Genomic DNA, 16,452 nt, shown 5'->3' with positions numbered 1-16,452 from the left:
GATCTTACTCAAGACTTATATCCCACCTTTTTTCTCCAAGGGGTGCAAGGTGGTATCAGTGGTTCCCTAACTCATTTAACCCCCCCATCATAACCCTGTGAAGTAGGTTATGCTTAGAGGCAGTGACTGGCCCAAGGTCACCCAGTGTGCTTCACGGCTGATTGGGGATTTGAATCCTGGTTTTTCCAGGTTCCAGTCCGACACACTAACTGCTACACCACACTGGTTTTCCTTGAGTGACTTCGCTTGCAGGTAAAACTGTATACACTGCCGGAAGCCGGCAAAGACAAAAATGCAAAGTTGACTGACATGGCTGTTTATCAGAACAGTAGCTGCAGTCTCTCTCTCACACACATCCCCCTTTCATCACTAAGCCCTAATCTGTTCCAGGTGCTCCCAAGTACAAGGTGGGTGCTGCCGAAATAATGACTCATGGAGTCAACACAATAGGCAAATAAAGCCTGTGGCTAGCCAAAAAGGGAACAGGATGGTTCTGTACTTTGGAAGGAAGCGGAGGGGCTGATTAACCAAAGGGAAAGGGATGAGGTGCTCACAGGCTCAATGGAATGCAGGCTCAGTCCCACTGCTGTTGTCCCATCTATAAAGAGCTGCAGCAACTGTGTGTACATGTCAATGGCAACATGCAGGAATGTTTGCTCCTTAATAAGGTGTCCTGGTTCAAAGGTGACGACGAGGCTACAGAAGAAAGAACAAGTTATCAAACCAAGCAGGCAACAAGCTTTGCTTGGATGTACGTCTGCAGGCAGACTTGCAGCTGAGCCACTCGGCCATGTCTTTTGACTTGAAAATTCAAAACAAGTTTCTAAACAAGTTTAGAAGGGTTTTGTGGTGATGGTGATTTATCTACATGTATCAAGTCACTTCAATACAATGAAAAGTATCTACGCGACTTGACAAGTTAAAATGCACCACAAAAAAGCAATTTAAAACCTCTTAGCCTGACCCCTAAAGACTGACACCACCGAAAAAGGTCCAGACTTGTGTGACCAACTTCCACACCCCTCTCAGGTGGGGCACACAGAGAAGGGCCTCTGATGAAGGCTACAGGATCTGGGCTGCTTTGTATAACTAGCACAAATGCCTTTTAAGAAGGACTAGAGGCCAAACTGAAAGGCAAATTTGATGGATTTTGGCCTCGATAGCCCAAAAGGCCACTCTCCAGATCAGGCATCCCCAAACTGTGGCCCTCCAGATGTTTTGACTTACAACTCCCATGATCCCTAGCTAACAGGACCGGTGGTCGGGGAAGATGGGAATTGTAGTCCAAAACATCTGGAGGGCCGAAGTTTGGGGATGCCTGCTCCAGATACTGGTTGAGGTGTGCATTTGTGACCTGCTTGTAACTTTCATGGCATTTCTGCCCATTTGCGGTAGGTAGTGGGGTGTTGAAAGGAGACTGTTCATTAGGCCCACAATGGCAGTTCTTGTCTTCTGAATTCGGCAATAGACACTGCCCGCTGCCCAGAGTCAGGACAGCAAAGCAAAAAAGAAGGCTGTGATGATGTCCTGCCACAAAGCAGCAGGGGAAGCCTCTTGTATTTGCATCCCACTTTATCTTCATAGAACAAAACTCCCAAGTGGCTACTACTGTATACAACTCCCAACAGCCCATGTTGGCCGGGAGGCATGAGAGCTATAGTCCAAAAGAGCTTGGGGGCACATGGTTGGTGAAGACCACTAAAACATCAAAATGAAGAAATGAAATGAAATAAAGGCAGGAGGAAGGAAACCCCACAAAATACAATATATTAATGGTGCTTCTCTCTTAACTTGGGATTACTGAGTGGTTGGGTGTATCAGTTAAGCAAGTGCATAAAGTGGCCCTGACAAGTTTCTGGTACCCTTGATTTTCTCAGCAAGTATATTATATGCAGAATACATTTGTGAAATTTACCTATAGAAGGCAACTGGCAACAGCCTCAAGTGTTCATGTGATACAGTACCATGCAGGATTTGGTAATGGTTGTGGTCTGCAATGCCAAGAGAGACAGGTTTTAGCTAGGCGCCAGCTTTCAAGCAAACATTTCTCACAGTTGTTTTCTTGGGGGTTGTATCCAACTCATTTCCACGAGATCCATTGAAAGTAACGGAAGTTCTGTCTATTAATGGTCTAGCCTGAGCCGTACTTAGCTGGCTACAACCCTCAGACGGCTGTAGCTTATGAAGGAGCATTCGTACCTTTCACTGCTGAACTGAAGATGGCTAGCCAGGATGCACTTCGTTCCTTCAAGCCCTGAAGCAGCTTTGAGCTCCAATCCAATGCTTTGTGAGCATCCACACCCTCCTGCAAGTTACAAGGGAAAAGCACACTTGTACCTCCCCTGTTTGGTACACCCTGAAGGCATTACCAGAGCCACTGGGAACAGCTATTGGGTTGCTTTGAGCAAACCCCACTACCTTTCTCCATTAGTTTACCCATCTATAAACAACAGGTTTATAGTAGCTTCCTACTTCTCAGGCTTCCTTTCAGGATAAGCAGCAGACAGACAAAGGCTGTAACAATCATTGCATACTTTAAAGTACGGGAATTTTATATCTCATAGAATCATAGAGTTGGAAGGGACTCTGAGCATCATCTAGTCCAACCCCCTGCAATGCAGGAATAGGCAGCTGTCCCTTGCGGGGATCGAACCTGCAACATTGGCATTGTCAGCACCATGCTCTAACCAACTGAGCTATCCACCTCCACTCCACCTTTGCAAGTTTATGTGAAAGTTGAACGGTGAAAAGTGAAGGCACTGGGTCTACCAGGCAGTTTGAGAAATCTACTTACCTGTGGGGTTACTCTCGCTGAGATTAAATCCACGACTGAAAAGAAGAAGAGGTTCACCAAGAGCTGTCAGGTAAAAGAAAAAAAAAAATAAACGCATCACACAAGCCTGATGTCGACCCACTGGTCTAGCCTGCAGAAGCCAGTATTGCCCTCTGTACCATCATGGACACATCATGGTAAAGCAAAATGCAAAATGTAATCTCTTACTTGCTCTGCTTCAGGCCCCAGCCTTTTCAGCCCTTCAGCCACCTTTTCATGCACCATTTGCCGTTGCACAGTGAAATGTAGAAAGGCAGCAGAGATCCAGGGAAGGTCAGAGACCAGGGAAGCTGCTTCCAGTGAGAGGAACCTAAGTGGTAAAGACAAAATAGTTGTCAGTTAAAAGGCCAGCGGGCTCCTTTTCATAGATGACAGCCCTACTTACAGGTGAAACTCGGAAAATTAGAATATCGTCGAAAAGTGCATTTGTTTCAGTAACGCAACTTAAAAGGTGAAACCAATATATGAGATAGATGCATGACATGCAAAGCAAGATATGTCAAGCCTTTATTTGTTGTAATTATTTGTCATTAGGTGGGTCAATTATAAATGGAATGTATTTAATGACATGTAATAGCGATGTTTATTTTTGTATTATTGTAACCATTTGTTTTATTACTGTGGAATTTCCAAAAGAAAGCATTTTTAAAAATTAAAAGAAAAAGAAAAAATAAGTTGCATTACTGAAATAAATGCACTTTTCGACGATATTCTAATTTTCCGAGTTTCACTTGTAATCAGGTGTGTGACGTGGCTGAGAAGCAATGATGTATAGACACCTGGAAGTCCAGAACCAAGTTTTTCAAGGTGAGAGCTAAAAAGGTAATAGGAATGCAACCCCTCCCCATCTCTTCTCATGGCCGGAGTGGGAGACATGAAGGGAACACAAAGCTCAAGAGCTTCTCAGGTGTGAGCTGCTTCCTTGGAGTTACCTGCTGACAGAGGACTGCAACTCCTTGAGGCTCTGCAATCCCTGTGCGACTGGAGCGCCAAAGAGTCTGTTCCACTCCGAGAAAAGCACGGGCTCCAGCCTCTGCCACCAGCGCTTCATGGAGTCAAGACAGAGAGCGCGAATCAGCCACTTCTTAAAACTGCATCAATGCCATGTGTTTACATGCCACTCTTACATAGGGTTTCCTCACCCACTTTATTTGAGCAGTGTTGCAGAATCAAGTGTCCCGTTCCCCCCCAACCCATACTCTGGGCCCCAAGTAGCTACGTTTCTAAGGATGCATCTGAAGTCATTAGGATCATCAAGAGGAATACTGTATTCATGATGAGGAATAACAGAAAAACTTTATTGTTATTAATACAGAAGGCTCTTGTGTGACCTAAATATCTGCAGGAAGAATTAGGACTGATGCTTTAAAAACCCAAACACACCTGTTTTAAAATATTGCTATTTTAAACCAAGAATTTATTTTGAGTAGTTTGGCATAGTATCTGCTCAGGCTGGGCTATTATGGTGTTAGAAACGCACGCCACCCCCCAAAAGTGTATGCTCTCCAAAACCGCCCTGGCTGATCAAGCTCCTGCTTTAGAGAACTTGAATCATATTATCATAGAATCATATAATTGTATGTAGAGTTGGAAGAGACCACGAGCATCATCTGGCCCCCTGCAATGCAGGAATCTTGCCCAACGTGGGACTTGAACACATGACCCTGAGATTAAGAGTCTTGTGCTCTACCAGCTGAGCCAAGATCTTTTGGAACTGCAAGGAGATGTATAGAAAGTTAAATCAACAGCACAGGCCTCTTACCGCTGCAGAACACAGGATTATAGGGCACCTGGTTTGACACAAGGTGAGAATGGCAGTCACCTCCTGCGCAGGTTTGTGACACTCCAAGCTGGCGCTCAGCAAGCCCTGAAGGACAGCAAGGACAGTCACTAAAGTAGATTTCAGTGCACTAAGGTAACAAAGGTGCTTCGCTAAGGCAGCCTTAGCCAACCGGGTCTCCTGCTTTGGACGACAGCTCTCATCAGACTGATGCAGAGGGTTGCTGTCAAAAACCACTGGGGGGGAATCAGGCTGTGGAAGGCAGCACAAATACCACGTCCCTCAGGTGTCCCACTGGCATGAGTGGGAGCAGTGGAGAAACAACACTTGGGAGGATTTTTAAAAATGTACTCCAAGCCCACATTCAGCCCTCCTAGGAAACTATCTCATTACCCATTCTAAATGGATTGCATTATCTCTCTTTCTCTCTCATGCAGCACTCACACACAGAGAGACTACATAGGACAGCCAAGGGACTAAATTCCTTCCCTGCAACCCCAAATTGTGTGGGGAAATTCAGAAGACAAGAGATGAGTTAGCAGTTACCCTGAAGAAATGAGACGTGATGTCGTAGGAGAGCACACAGCCTCTGGAGCAGATATTCCTCTGTAAAAATGTGAATAAGGTGAGGAAAGCATTCCCAAGAAATTGGGATAATTAACTCCAAAATCAGCAAATAAATGTAGGTGCGCCCTGACTCAATGGTGCCCCCACCCAAGATTGTGATGGTTTTATTCTGGCTGCTGACAGCACAGTTTGTTTGGGGTTGCTCCTCCTTTCAAGTTAGCAGGCAGGAGATCAGAGTGATAACACAGAGAGAGGGGATCAGGTCCCTTTCCAAGGGCAGCGACCTTCCCCAAAACAGCAAGCGAGCATAAGGGCCGCATTCTTTAAAAAGCAGTAGACCAGCCATCTCTAATATGGTTCCATCCACAGGTTTTGGGCTGCAACTCCTATCATTAACTGCTGTGTAGTCCAAGAAACATCTGGAGAGTAGCAGTCTGAGGACGGCTGAAGCAGACTGCTCTCTCCCTGAGGCTGCTTTAAGCCCCAGAAGGAAGATTCAGCAACAGCACACCCAGAGAGCAAAACGCACAGCCAGGAACAGTTATCAAGAGCACTGCAGTTCTTTAGGGCAGGATACACACCAGTTCTGTGTTTGCAAAACAGAAGAAGTCTTCGCAATCCAGAGCAATTTTATTTCCTCTCTTCTGTGTTGCTATGAGAACCGATGGAGGGAGACCTAAGAGAATCCTGAACAAGAAGCAGTTTGTTTCATGGTAAAAACCATATTCATTCTGGCTTTAAGAATAGTGTCTGATTTGCTGCGGACAGGATTTCAGATTGCCAATGAAAGCAATGAACGGAAGCGTTAGCAAAACGGGGGCCAAGATCAGGCTATTCCTAGCCATCCCTCTGCCCCTCACGAGAGCAGAGAAGGCTGTAGCTGTGTGACAGAGCACTAGCTCTGCATGCAAAATGCCTGAGGTTCAATCCCCGCCGGCATCACCGGGGAGGTGATGCCCCCCGAAAAGCCACTGCCAGTCAGTTTCAACAGTGCTGAGATAGATGGAGCAATGGCCTGACTCCGTATCTTTATTATTTTGAATGTTTGGCCAATGTTCCTTCCCAAAGGGAGCCTAGAGGGTCTCAAAACATAATAAAATTAGATGAAAACCCATTTAAAAACACCACTGTAACATACTGAGGCAACAATTAAAACCAGCAGTGTGAAAAACCTGATAGCCAGAGGCCTGGAAACAGAGTCTTTCCTTGCTTCCTGAATGCAAGTCTTCGGAGGGACTTTCGTAGCTGGGGTGCCACCACTAGGAATGCCCGGTCTTGGGTATCTACAGCTTCCTATGTCCCATAACCCAGGAGGAAGGGGAAATCTTGCCTTCCATTGGCCTCTATGCAGCTGTGTTTTTAATTATCCTCAAAGCCACTTGGACTCATTGGCAGCCATAGTGTATTTACCTGGTTTGAAGCAGCAGCTCCTGCTGCCGAAGTAGCCTGTCCCCCAGAGATGACCCATTGCCCAGAGCTTTTTGCCGCTCCTGGAAAACCCTGAATAGGAAGTGCTCCTCCCTTCTGGAGCAGGAGTCAGGAAGGGCTTTCTTGCGTTCCAGCTCCAGCTCCAGCAGCATCTCCTGAAATTGAAACAGCAGCCGATTAGTAGGGGGCAGGAGACAGCGTTTCAACTCCTGTTTGTTTACTTTTTTATTAAATTCCCACCCCACTCTTCTTCCCAAATGAGCCCTGGGCAGCAAACATCAAAAATTTAAAACAATTCAATTCAAAACTACGAAAACCTTGTTTAAAAAAATTCTAAACCACCTAAAAACATTTCAAACTGTTCAGAATGTCTAAAAACATATTGCAATAACCTGTAGTTTTATAAGAGTATATATTTAAAGCAGATGAATAAATGAGTACGTTAAGTTAATTCGGAATATGCAGAAAATATAAAAATAAATTTAAGGAAAGGGGGAAGAAAGTAGAGTTTTGAAATGTTAAAATGATTGTAAAATGACTGAAATGTATAAATTTAAAAATCATAAATAAAAATTAAAAAAAAAAAAGAATGTCTAAAAATGTGAATATCTTCACAGCAGTGGATCAAAGATCAAAATAGTGGTATTCCATAGTAATGAATGCCCAGTACTTATTATATATTTATTTTCCCTCAAAGCATTTCACATACGTCCCTAATCCTTAAAACAACCTTGCAGAGTTGGACAATGTTAGGCAGGCCACTATCATAAAGCTACCATAAGCTCTAGTGCAATCTTCTCCAACTCAGTGCCCTCCATATGTTTATGACTACAATTCCCATCTGCCCTTGAAGACCATTATACTAAGTGCAGAATGCAGTGGCCTGTGGTGGCCACAGGCATTCCAGCCCAAGCTGCAGTATTTAGCAACAACGCTGCACAGGAGAACATGCATGTGCATGTTCTGTTATCTGCAAGGTACCTGAGACTAGGTCATCGTTAGCCATCACTAGCAGCCAGTGCACAAGACGGCCAGCCACAAGACTGGCTGACTCTCCCGCAATTTAACTGAACGTTGCTTTATGGGTTGGGAAGCACCTTTGTACTTGTCATTTCATTCCTAGCATCAGAAGATCAACCCCAGCAAGCGGCAAAATCTTTAAAGAAAAGAAGACAAGTTCAAACAAAAAACACATAGCATGTACATTTGCATCACCTGCAACCGGCAGTAGATATCGGGGCTTCCTCTCCCATGGGACATGGAGCATTTCGAATCTTTTAGGTAGTTGGGCTTGTCCAGCTCAGACCTGGAATTAAAAGCAATGGAGGAGCAGCTACTGCAGGGCCCAGAAATATCGGAACACACAGAGAAGCCAGTGGCATTTGCCAGAGAAACTGGGAGAGGGACACATGCAAGTTCTGAAGCTGCTAATTTTGCATCTTTACCTGCTTTAACACGCCATGGAAACACACTATCGATAAACAAGAACTATTTTAATAGAGTGCATTCCTGGGCAGGGGGAAGGAACAATCTCAATTAAGGCAGATGTTTATCAGCATTGCGTAGGTGGGGGAGCAACACACACTTTCACCCAGCTGATCATAGGCAGAGGGAAATGGCAGAATTTGGGTGGGAAAGATAATTGGTGCTTTGTTCATCTGTAGAAGCAATTTAACCAGCACCTTTAATCAAAGGGAACCAGCCATTGTGCTCAGGTTCTGGTAGCAGGTTTCCCAGAAGGAGTACCTGGCCTTTGGCTTGATCCAACGGAGCTCCTCTGACGCTCTTACCTCTGGCAGAAATCCAGGATGGTGCCAATAAGAACAGAACACATCTCTCTCAGGTCTCCATCACAGCCTCCAGCAGCAGCAGGCACAGGAAGAAAGTGCTGATACAAAGCCCAGTAATGGAATTCCTGCCTGCATGTAGGAGAGACAGGGAGAAAAAGCTCAGAACTTCTGCCAGCAAATCAAAAGGCAAAAGAGAGGTGGGGTGGGGGTGGGGGTAAAAGACCTTGGGCCAAATCTTCTTAGGGTTATCATCAGTGCGCAAGGCTGGACAAAGAAGTAAAGGCTTTTACGCTCAGACTCAAAGGGACAGACAGAGGGTGAGAGTTTTGCCAAACCATTTCAGAGACTAAACCAGGGGTCAGCAAACTTTTTCAGTAGGGGGCTGGACTATATTTTGGGGAAAAAATGAACGAATTCCTATGCCCCACAAATAACCTAGAGATGCATTTTAAATAAAGGGACACATTCTACTCACGTAAAAACACCAGGCAGGCCCCACAAATAACCTAGAGATGCATTTTAAATAAAAGGACACATTCTACTCATGTAAAAACATGCTGATTCCTGGACCATCCGCGGGCTGGATTTAGAAGGTGATTGGGCCGCATCTGGCCCCCGGGCCTTAGTTTGGGAACCCCTGGACTAAACAATGAATTATTTTAGTTAATTATCCTTCTCTGGACTTTAGCTTTAGGAATGAGGGTGTCAGGATCTTGTGCTCTGCCTTTGGAAGGATTAAGGGGCTATTTTATTTATTAATTTAAAAAAATCTATAATGCTTTTCAGAAAATGTATCCAAACAGTGTACAACCATTTAAAAGATAACTTCATTAGAGCTACACACATCATACAGCAGACAAAGAATAAGCAACAAAAAGTGCTTGAGGAAGGGTGATTTTTCACACACAAATCACTGTTTCTCACATCACAAACACCTGCACTGTGATTCTTTTTTTTAAAAAAAACCCTTCTAAAACCACTGCCTCCCCCCTCCCCAATATTCTGGTGCCCTCCAGATGTTTTGGACTACAATTCCCGTCAGCACACCCATATGAGGCTGCTGGGAGTTGTAGTCCAAAACATCTGATGAGCATCAGGTTGGTGAAGGCTGAACCTTGAACTAAAGTTAAAGCCAGCCTGCAGCACTCACCTCTCACAAGGAGAAAGAACGTCTTCATCAGGCTGGACCCCTAGCTCCATCAGCAGCCACTCTTGGAGGGTCAGCTACAAGAAAGATAAATTTTTGTACGGGAAACACAAAACAGCAACAGGAGCTCCCTAGACACCTTAGCCTGTTCCTCCGTGCTAAGCATTAGGTCATTTGCTCTGGCCCTCAGGCATACACTTGGAAGTGCTAATAGCATTGAATTTCTTAAATCAGGGTGAAATCAGGATTTACTAGCAGAGTTCTCAATGATTTAAAGTAGACTGGCAAGGATTTCTGACTCCCCGTTGCTTAACAGCAGCGACAATAACCTATCCTACCACTATCACAAGGCCTTCATGTGTAATGGATTAAGAGCTCTTCTACACTTCACTCAAACTTTCAGAGGGCTGCTCAGCTCTGACTAAACTGAGCCAAGCTTTTATGCCTGCTTAACTGACACCCCAACCGTGAAGACTCAACCTGCTACAGATAACGTTGAGACATGGTTGCCAGAGGGCAAGGGAAGAACCTGGCACAGTCACTGATTTTACCTGGAACTCTTTCTCCTGCAAGAGCTCTTTGAACTGGGTTTGCTTCCACAAGCAGAGGGCAGCTTTCTGGTAACAGATAGTGGAGTGAGATAAAGTTTTCCAAGGAATCTCAGCTGGGTCTCCGTCATAGCCTCTTCCTCGAGCCTCTAAGCTGAGCCGTGGAACAACATATTGAAGCTACAAAACCGGGGGGGGGGGGAATTGTCAATGTAAATAGCACTGAGCTAGATGGACTACTGGTCTGACTCTGTATAAGGCAGCTTCCTATATTCCATATACAAATCCACAAGTTGACTTTATAGAATAACAGGGTTTTTATATTTGCTGACATTATTGATTTCATGACAAATATGACCCCAAATTATTAAACAGCATTGATGTAATTCCCCCCCAAAAATGTAGGAGCATAACAATAATAAAATCTGGAACCACAAGTTTTGAGAAAAGCTGGCTGGAAAACGCTGCACTCACAGAATGCTGAGCAATCAATCTAGAGAGAATCGTGGACAAACATGCAGGTTAGCACACTATAGAGCAGGCATCCCCAAACTGCGGCCCTCCAGATGTTTTGGCCTACAACTCCCATGATCCCTAGCTAACAGGACCAGTGGTCGGAGAAGATGGGAATTGTAGTCCAAAACATCTGGAGGGCCGAAGTCTGGGGATGCCTGCTATAGAGTAACTGAGCAGAAATATCTGCAGTGGAAAGATGCATTCGTCTTCGGATTTTGACTTCTGAGTGCAGGATAACTGTCGTTTGCTTTAAATATATATTTTATAAAGTTACCTTTTTTACAAAACCAGGATGAAGGAAGGAGCACAGACAAGCATGGGAAAGGGAAGGAAATTTGCAGAAGTAGTAAGAGAGAGCAGCTGTACAAAACCTGCAGAAAGAGCGAGAGATGAAAAGTATGATTTTGTTTGGCCTTTCAAATACTATCTATTGTATTTTTATCCCATCCTCCAAGAGAAATTTACATGGTTTTCCCCACCACCTATTTTACTCTCACAACAGATGAAACCTTTGATGGAGAAAGAAATTCACCTCATGCAGAAGACAATGGACTCTCCTGTCCGGCACACCAATAAATAATCCCAGAGCTCAGTAATTGAAAGACATCTTTTGGATGCAGAGTGTGGAAGCCAAGAGCAGATGTCCACCTCAGGAATTAAGGACTTGGCTTCATTTAAGTGGATTACAAAGACAGCCAGGCCAATGACATGAGCATCACTTAAAGAAGGCCCCTGCAAACAGACAAAACATACCCCAATCAAAGCACATAAAAATACATTTTGTATCCAGGGCAACCAGTTTCAGTAAACCAGGAGTGGCTAACTTGCAGGCCATCAGTTGTTGGACTACAGTTCCCATAATCCCTGACCACTGGGCCATTCTGGTTGTGGCTGATGGGAGCTGGAATTTAGCAGCATCTGACAGGTCACAGGTTATCTCTGCAATAAAGCCCAGAACTCAAAGGGGGCCTATCTCAGGACCTCAAGCAGACCGACATTCTGTGATGGCAACAGAAGGAGCCAGTTAAATTCCGGTTCTTCAGAGGGGTGCATGCATTAAGACATCAGCTCATTGCATTGGGAAACCCACCTGATGATAGATAAGCTGGCAGAGCCTGCCCAACAAGGATGGCAAGAGTCGGCGGTGCCCACAAACCATTTTCACAAAGAGGGATGGCCAGGCCCCTTGCCTGTAAGGAATACAAGCCATGCCATCATATTGCTGCCAGGATGAAAAATTATTTATCTCTGTTTAACTACGTTCCAGGAACTTTAAGTACCTAGCTGCAAATGTTATTTTTACCTGTCTGGAGGGAGGAAGGAGGAGGCAGCCATTACACTCTGGCAGAACGATGTCAGAAGAAGATCGATAGCCTGAAAGAGAGAGGCTGGTTGTTGATTTCTACCCCAGGGGGCCTTTGTATCTGGTGTTGGTATCTAGCAGGCAGACATACAAGCTCCTACCACGCATTATGAAGAACTGAGAACTGCAATTCCCATATTTTGTCTGACAGGACCTCAACAAATACTGAAAATATGGCTCATTGGTTGGATGGGTTCCAAACATTTTATCTCCGTAAAATGATTCTGTCTCAGGGATGTTTCAGTGAAGCAACTTAGAGCAAAGCACCTCTGTACGTACCCCTTGATCCTGCTCTTCAACTTCAGGAATGGAAAGGTTTAGCTTGAGCCTAAGACTCAGGGAAGCGGCTTCATCCTCGTCTTTCATACGTCCCAGAACGCCCACCAGTTTATCAGAGACCACAGCAATCTGAGCTGGCACCTCTGCAACAGAGAACAACATGTCAGAACAGCCAACAAAGGCGGCGAGGGTATATCCAGCTGCTGAAGTTCCTTCGGAATTTATTTTAAAACCTCATACGCAAATTGTTCTGCCAGCCCGAACACACAGTGCCACCGGCATGTGTGGCGTTTGATTCCATCTGAAGGAAGAGGGAAGTTTTAGCAAGCAATAACGTTAACAAGGGAGCGACCAGGTTTAAAGTGATGCACTTGAGAACTAGAAACAGACCTCGAGCCATCTAAAGCAGATTAGGCCAGGCCTGCATTTAGCAAGCCAAATAAGTGGGAGGGTTTTTTTCAGCCAAAAAAAGCGCGTTTGCCAAATACTAGATGCTGAAAATTAAAGTGAATCAGACAACTACGCACGCGCACACACACACATGGCTTTGTTAAGTCAAAGGGAATGACATAATACCCTGCTGGAGCCATCACAACACCTCTTTCCGCTGTGGCCACTTGGAGTTGCATGACAGTTTCCACCGCAGCAGTTCCATTTGCCCTTTGGCCACCCCCTGAGTAGGCCAGGTTGCACCTTCTAGACTGTCATGCCTGGTTCATCTCACCTTGCCCAACCAGCTACCCCAGGGATCTGCAGAGTCTCCCCCTCGGGGTTGTCTTTTACCCCTGAAGTTGGCTGATGATGCGTGAGGCCCACAAACATCTCACACGTACGACACAGGCTCACGTCATCTGCCAAAGCAGCTTTGCAGGTGCGCCCCATGCTGTTTTGTCCCCATTTTCTCCCCGTTTGCCTTCACTTACCATCATGCTTGTTCTGGTCTGTAATCAGCAGCCTCAGCATGTCAAGTTCAGCTTTTAGAAGTTCCAAGGGCTCCCTGAGATCACTTGCCTCAATTTCCATTGATTCATCTGCTGAACACAAGAAGCTGCTGCTGTCTTATGCCAGGATCAAGCTATTTGTAAAGCTAGCCCAGAATTTTCTATTGCATTTAAAATGCTTCTTACCTGCCCTTCAGAAGGTTCTAGGGCAGGTGCAGGCAATTTACCCAACATACAAACTGCTTAAAATTCTACAAGGCAGGCTTAGGCAGTATGTGGACCGAGAACTCCCAGAAGTGCAAGCTGGATTTTGAAAGGGCAGAGGAACCAGAGACCAAATAGCAAACATGCGCTGGATTATGGAGAAAGCTAGAGAGTTCCAGAAAAACGTCTACTTCTGCTTCATTGACTATGCAAAAGCCTTTGACTGTGTCGACCACAGCAAACTATGGCAAGTTCTTAAAGAAATGGGAGTGCCTGATCACCTCATCTGTCTCCTGAGAAATCTCTATGTGGGACAAGAAGCTACAGTTAGAACTGGATATGGAACAACTGAGTGGTTCAAAATTGGGAAAGGAGTACGACAAGGTTGTATATTGTCTCCCTGCTTATTTAACTTATATGCAGAATTCATCATGCGAAAGGCTGGACTAGATGAATCCCAAGCCGGAATTAAGATTGCCGGAAGAAATATCAACAACCTCAGATATGCTGATGACACAACCTTGATGGCAGAAAGCGAGGAGGAATTAAAGAACCTTTTAATGAGGGTGAAAGAGGAGAGCGCAAAATATGGTCTGAAGCTCAACATCAAAAAAACCAAGATCATGGCCACTGGTCCCATCACCTCCTGGCAAATAGAAGGGGAAGAAATGGAGGCAGTGAGAGATTTTACCTTCTTGGGCTCCTTGATCACTGCAGATGGTGACAGCAGTCACGAAATTAAAAGACGCCTGCTTCTTGGGAGAAAAGCAATGACAAACCTAGACAGCATCTTAAAAAGCAGAGACATCACCTTGCCGACAAAGGTCCGTATAGTTAAAGCTATGGTTTTCCCAGTAGTGATGTATGGAAGTGAGAGCTGGACCATAAAGAAGGCTGATCGCCGAAGAATTGATGCTTTTGAATTATGGTGCTGGAGGAGACTCTTGAGAGTCCCATGGACTGCAAGAAGATCAAACCTATCCATTCTTAAGGAAATCAGCCCTGAGTGCTCCCTGGAAGGACAGATCGTGAAGCTGAGGCTCCAATACGTTGGCCACCTCATGAGAAGAGAAGAATCCTTGGAAAAGACCCTGATGTTGGGAAAGATTGAGGGCACTAGGAGAAGGGGACGACAGAGGACAAGATGGTTGGACAGTGTTCTCGAAGCTACGAACATGAGTTTGACCAAATTGCGGGAGGCAGTGCAAGACAGGAGTGCCTGGCGTGCTATGGTCCATGGGGTCACGAAGAGTCGGACACGACTAAACGACTAAACAACAACAACAACACAAACTGCTACCAGTATATATGAACGGCCAAGACTGCTTACAGGAGCAGGCTGACGGCAACTACTCTGCTGAGACAGCTACACTGGTTGCCAATTTGCTGCAGGACCAGGTTCATGGTTCTTGTGCTAATTCACAAAAGCCCTGAAGAACTTGGGCCCCAAGTACCTTAAGAACAATCTGATTCCTTATGCTCCACCTCAATCACAGAGATCATCTGATGGGCCGCTTCTTTGGGTTCCCCACACCCCAGAGGTTTGGTCAACCTCTGTTAGGGACCGAGCGTTTAGCGCAGCAAGCCCTGCCTTGAGGAACTCCTTGCCACTAGAAGTTTGGCAGGAATCATTCCTGCCAACTTACAGAGATCTCATAAAAACTGTGTTATTCCATCAAGCCATGTGAATTTTGTTTTGGCAACCAGTATTTTAGTGATGTTTTTTATTATTCTTACTATAATTTTGGGTGGCCTTTGCTGTAGTTTTATGCGAGTTTTAAAATGTTTAAATAAATATAAATGCAATATAAAAGCAACAGCAAAATGAAAAAGCAGATTAAAAACTCATGCTTAAAAACTAAAGGACAAGAAGAGGAAAGCAGCAGCTCCAATTAAAATTCCATCCAAAATGCCTGGGCCAACAGAAAAGTCCTTAACCTTACACACCCCTAGGGTCCCAGGCAGAGAAAGGTCTTTTATCAGCACTTGCAGACAGATCCCTTTTTAACTGCAGATGCCACTTGGGATGTTCTGTATGCAAAGTGTGTGCTCTCCACCAATGAGTTATAGTCTCGCTATCCAACAGGAAGTGCATTTTAGTTCAGCCTGTAATATAAACACTGTCAACTTGAAGCCCCACTAATTTGATGGAGCAACCTCAAAAGAGCATTTGCAAGAGTAACAGCCCACATTTTTAACGAGGTTCTTAGACAGTATGCAGACTATTGACCTACAATGACTCACAGCACCACCTCTCTAGGTCTGGTTTAGGGCACTCAACCGAAAGAATGGATTGGAATTTGTGCAAATGACCAAATTTATCTCCACATACGTATCAGTATTAAGCCAGCTCAGCACATCGAAGTCTCCAGGCTAATTTAGCAGCACCGTTCGTTAATCCTGCTTCACTGGCGCACTGCCCTAAGGCTACATATAACAGACAGTGATCGTTTTAGAGCTAACAGGCAATGCAATTCCATCAATATCAAGCCAGCTGCATTAAAGGACAAAAGCAGGCTAAATCGTTTTATTCACTTCTGCTACAGGACCAGGAATTTAATGGAACAGCCACCAGGGGCCAGTGTCCCCACTTTCTCTGGAACACAAATCATTCCTTTTGATTGCCGCAAGCTGCTAAAAAGCATCACTTCACCCTTGATTTCTGGCACTCAGGACCTCAAGCTGCCAAGCCTGAGAACAGCGTCTCAGTTTTCACATTAAGTAGAAAGGTCCAGAGTTCTTTGGAGGCAGCAGCAGGACACATCAGCTCCAGTTCATCTTTTGTCAGAATTGTACCAGAAAACACAGGGAGCTTCTTGCACAGCCCACATTGCAGATTAAGAGGCATGGAAGCTCCACACTGATTCACTTTTGGGGCTCAGCAGCAGCCCTTTCTCTTTGCAGCAAGGAAAATGTCAGCGTCTCCACAATGCAGTACCCCATTACACAACCACAAAAGAGGCACTATCCCTGGGAAAATGCCAACATTTCATATTTGTTTTAATACCTGGGAGGAGGTGACCAAAGAAGCAGCATTTGTTTTGCTTCATTCTTAC

At 45.0% G+C, this 16,452-nt stretch overlaps 1 protein-coding gene across 1 annotated transcript in view; it reads right to left on the bottom strand.

Annotated features, from left to right (window-relative positions):
- The window catches only part of FANCA (FA complementation group A), a 40,405-nt gene that overhangs the window by 1,627 nt on the left and 22,326 nt on the right, over nt 1-16,452 (bottom strand). Inside the window, exons 22-41 of the mRNA XM_035119100.2 lie at nt 13,175-13,282; nt 12,252-12,394; nt 11,913-11,983; nt 11,700-11,799; nt 11,142-11,341; nt 10,884-10,980; nt 10,097-10,273; nt 9,549-9,622; nt 8,399-8,527; nt 7,824-7,914; nt 6,591-6,763; nt 5,762-5,867; nt 5,160-5,219; nt 4,596-4,700; nt 3,766-3,878; nt 3,002-3,143; nt 2,795-2,857; nt 2,200-2,305; nt 1,916-1,991; nt 555-696 (exon numbers count right to left, since the gene is read on the bottom strand). Coding sequence (XP_034974991.1) covers nt 555-696; nt 1,916-1,991; nt 2,200-2,305; nt 2,795-2,857; nt 3,002-3,143; nt 3,766-3,878; nt 4,596-4,700; nt 5,160-5,219; nt 5,762-5,867; nt 6,591-6,763; nt 7,824-7,914; nt 8,399-8,527; nt 9,549-9,622; nt 10,097-10,273; nt 10,884-10,980; nt 11,142-11,341; nt 11,700-11,799; nt 11,913-11,983; nt 12,252-12,394; nt 13,175-13,282 — 2,276 coding nt within the window. The remainder of the gene's footprint in view (nt 1-554; nt 697-1,915; nt 1,992-2,199; nt 2,306-2,794; nt 2,858-3,001; nt 3,144-3,765; nt 3,879-4,595; nt 4,701-5,159; nt 5,220-5,761; nt 5,868-6,590; nt 6,764-7,823; nt 7,915-8,398; nt 8,528-9,548; nt 9,623-10,096; nt 10,274-10,883; nt 10,981-11,141; nt 11,342-11,699; nt 11,800-11,912; nt 11,984-12,251; nt 12,395-13,174; nt 13,283-16,452) is intronic.

The sequence above is a fragment of the Zootoca vivipara genome, chromosome 6, assembly GCF_963506605.1.
Source record: "Zootoca vivipara chromosome 6, rZooViv1.1, whole genome shotgun sequence".
Lineage (NCBI taxonomy): Eukaryota > Metazoa > Chordata > Lepidosauria > Squamata > Lacertidae > Zootoca > Zootoca vivipara.
The sequence above is the reverse complement of the archived record's forward strand: the minus strand, read 5'-3'. Positions and strand labels throughout refer to the sequence as shown.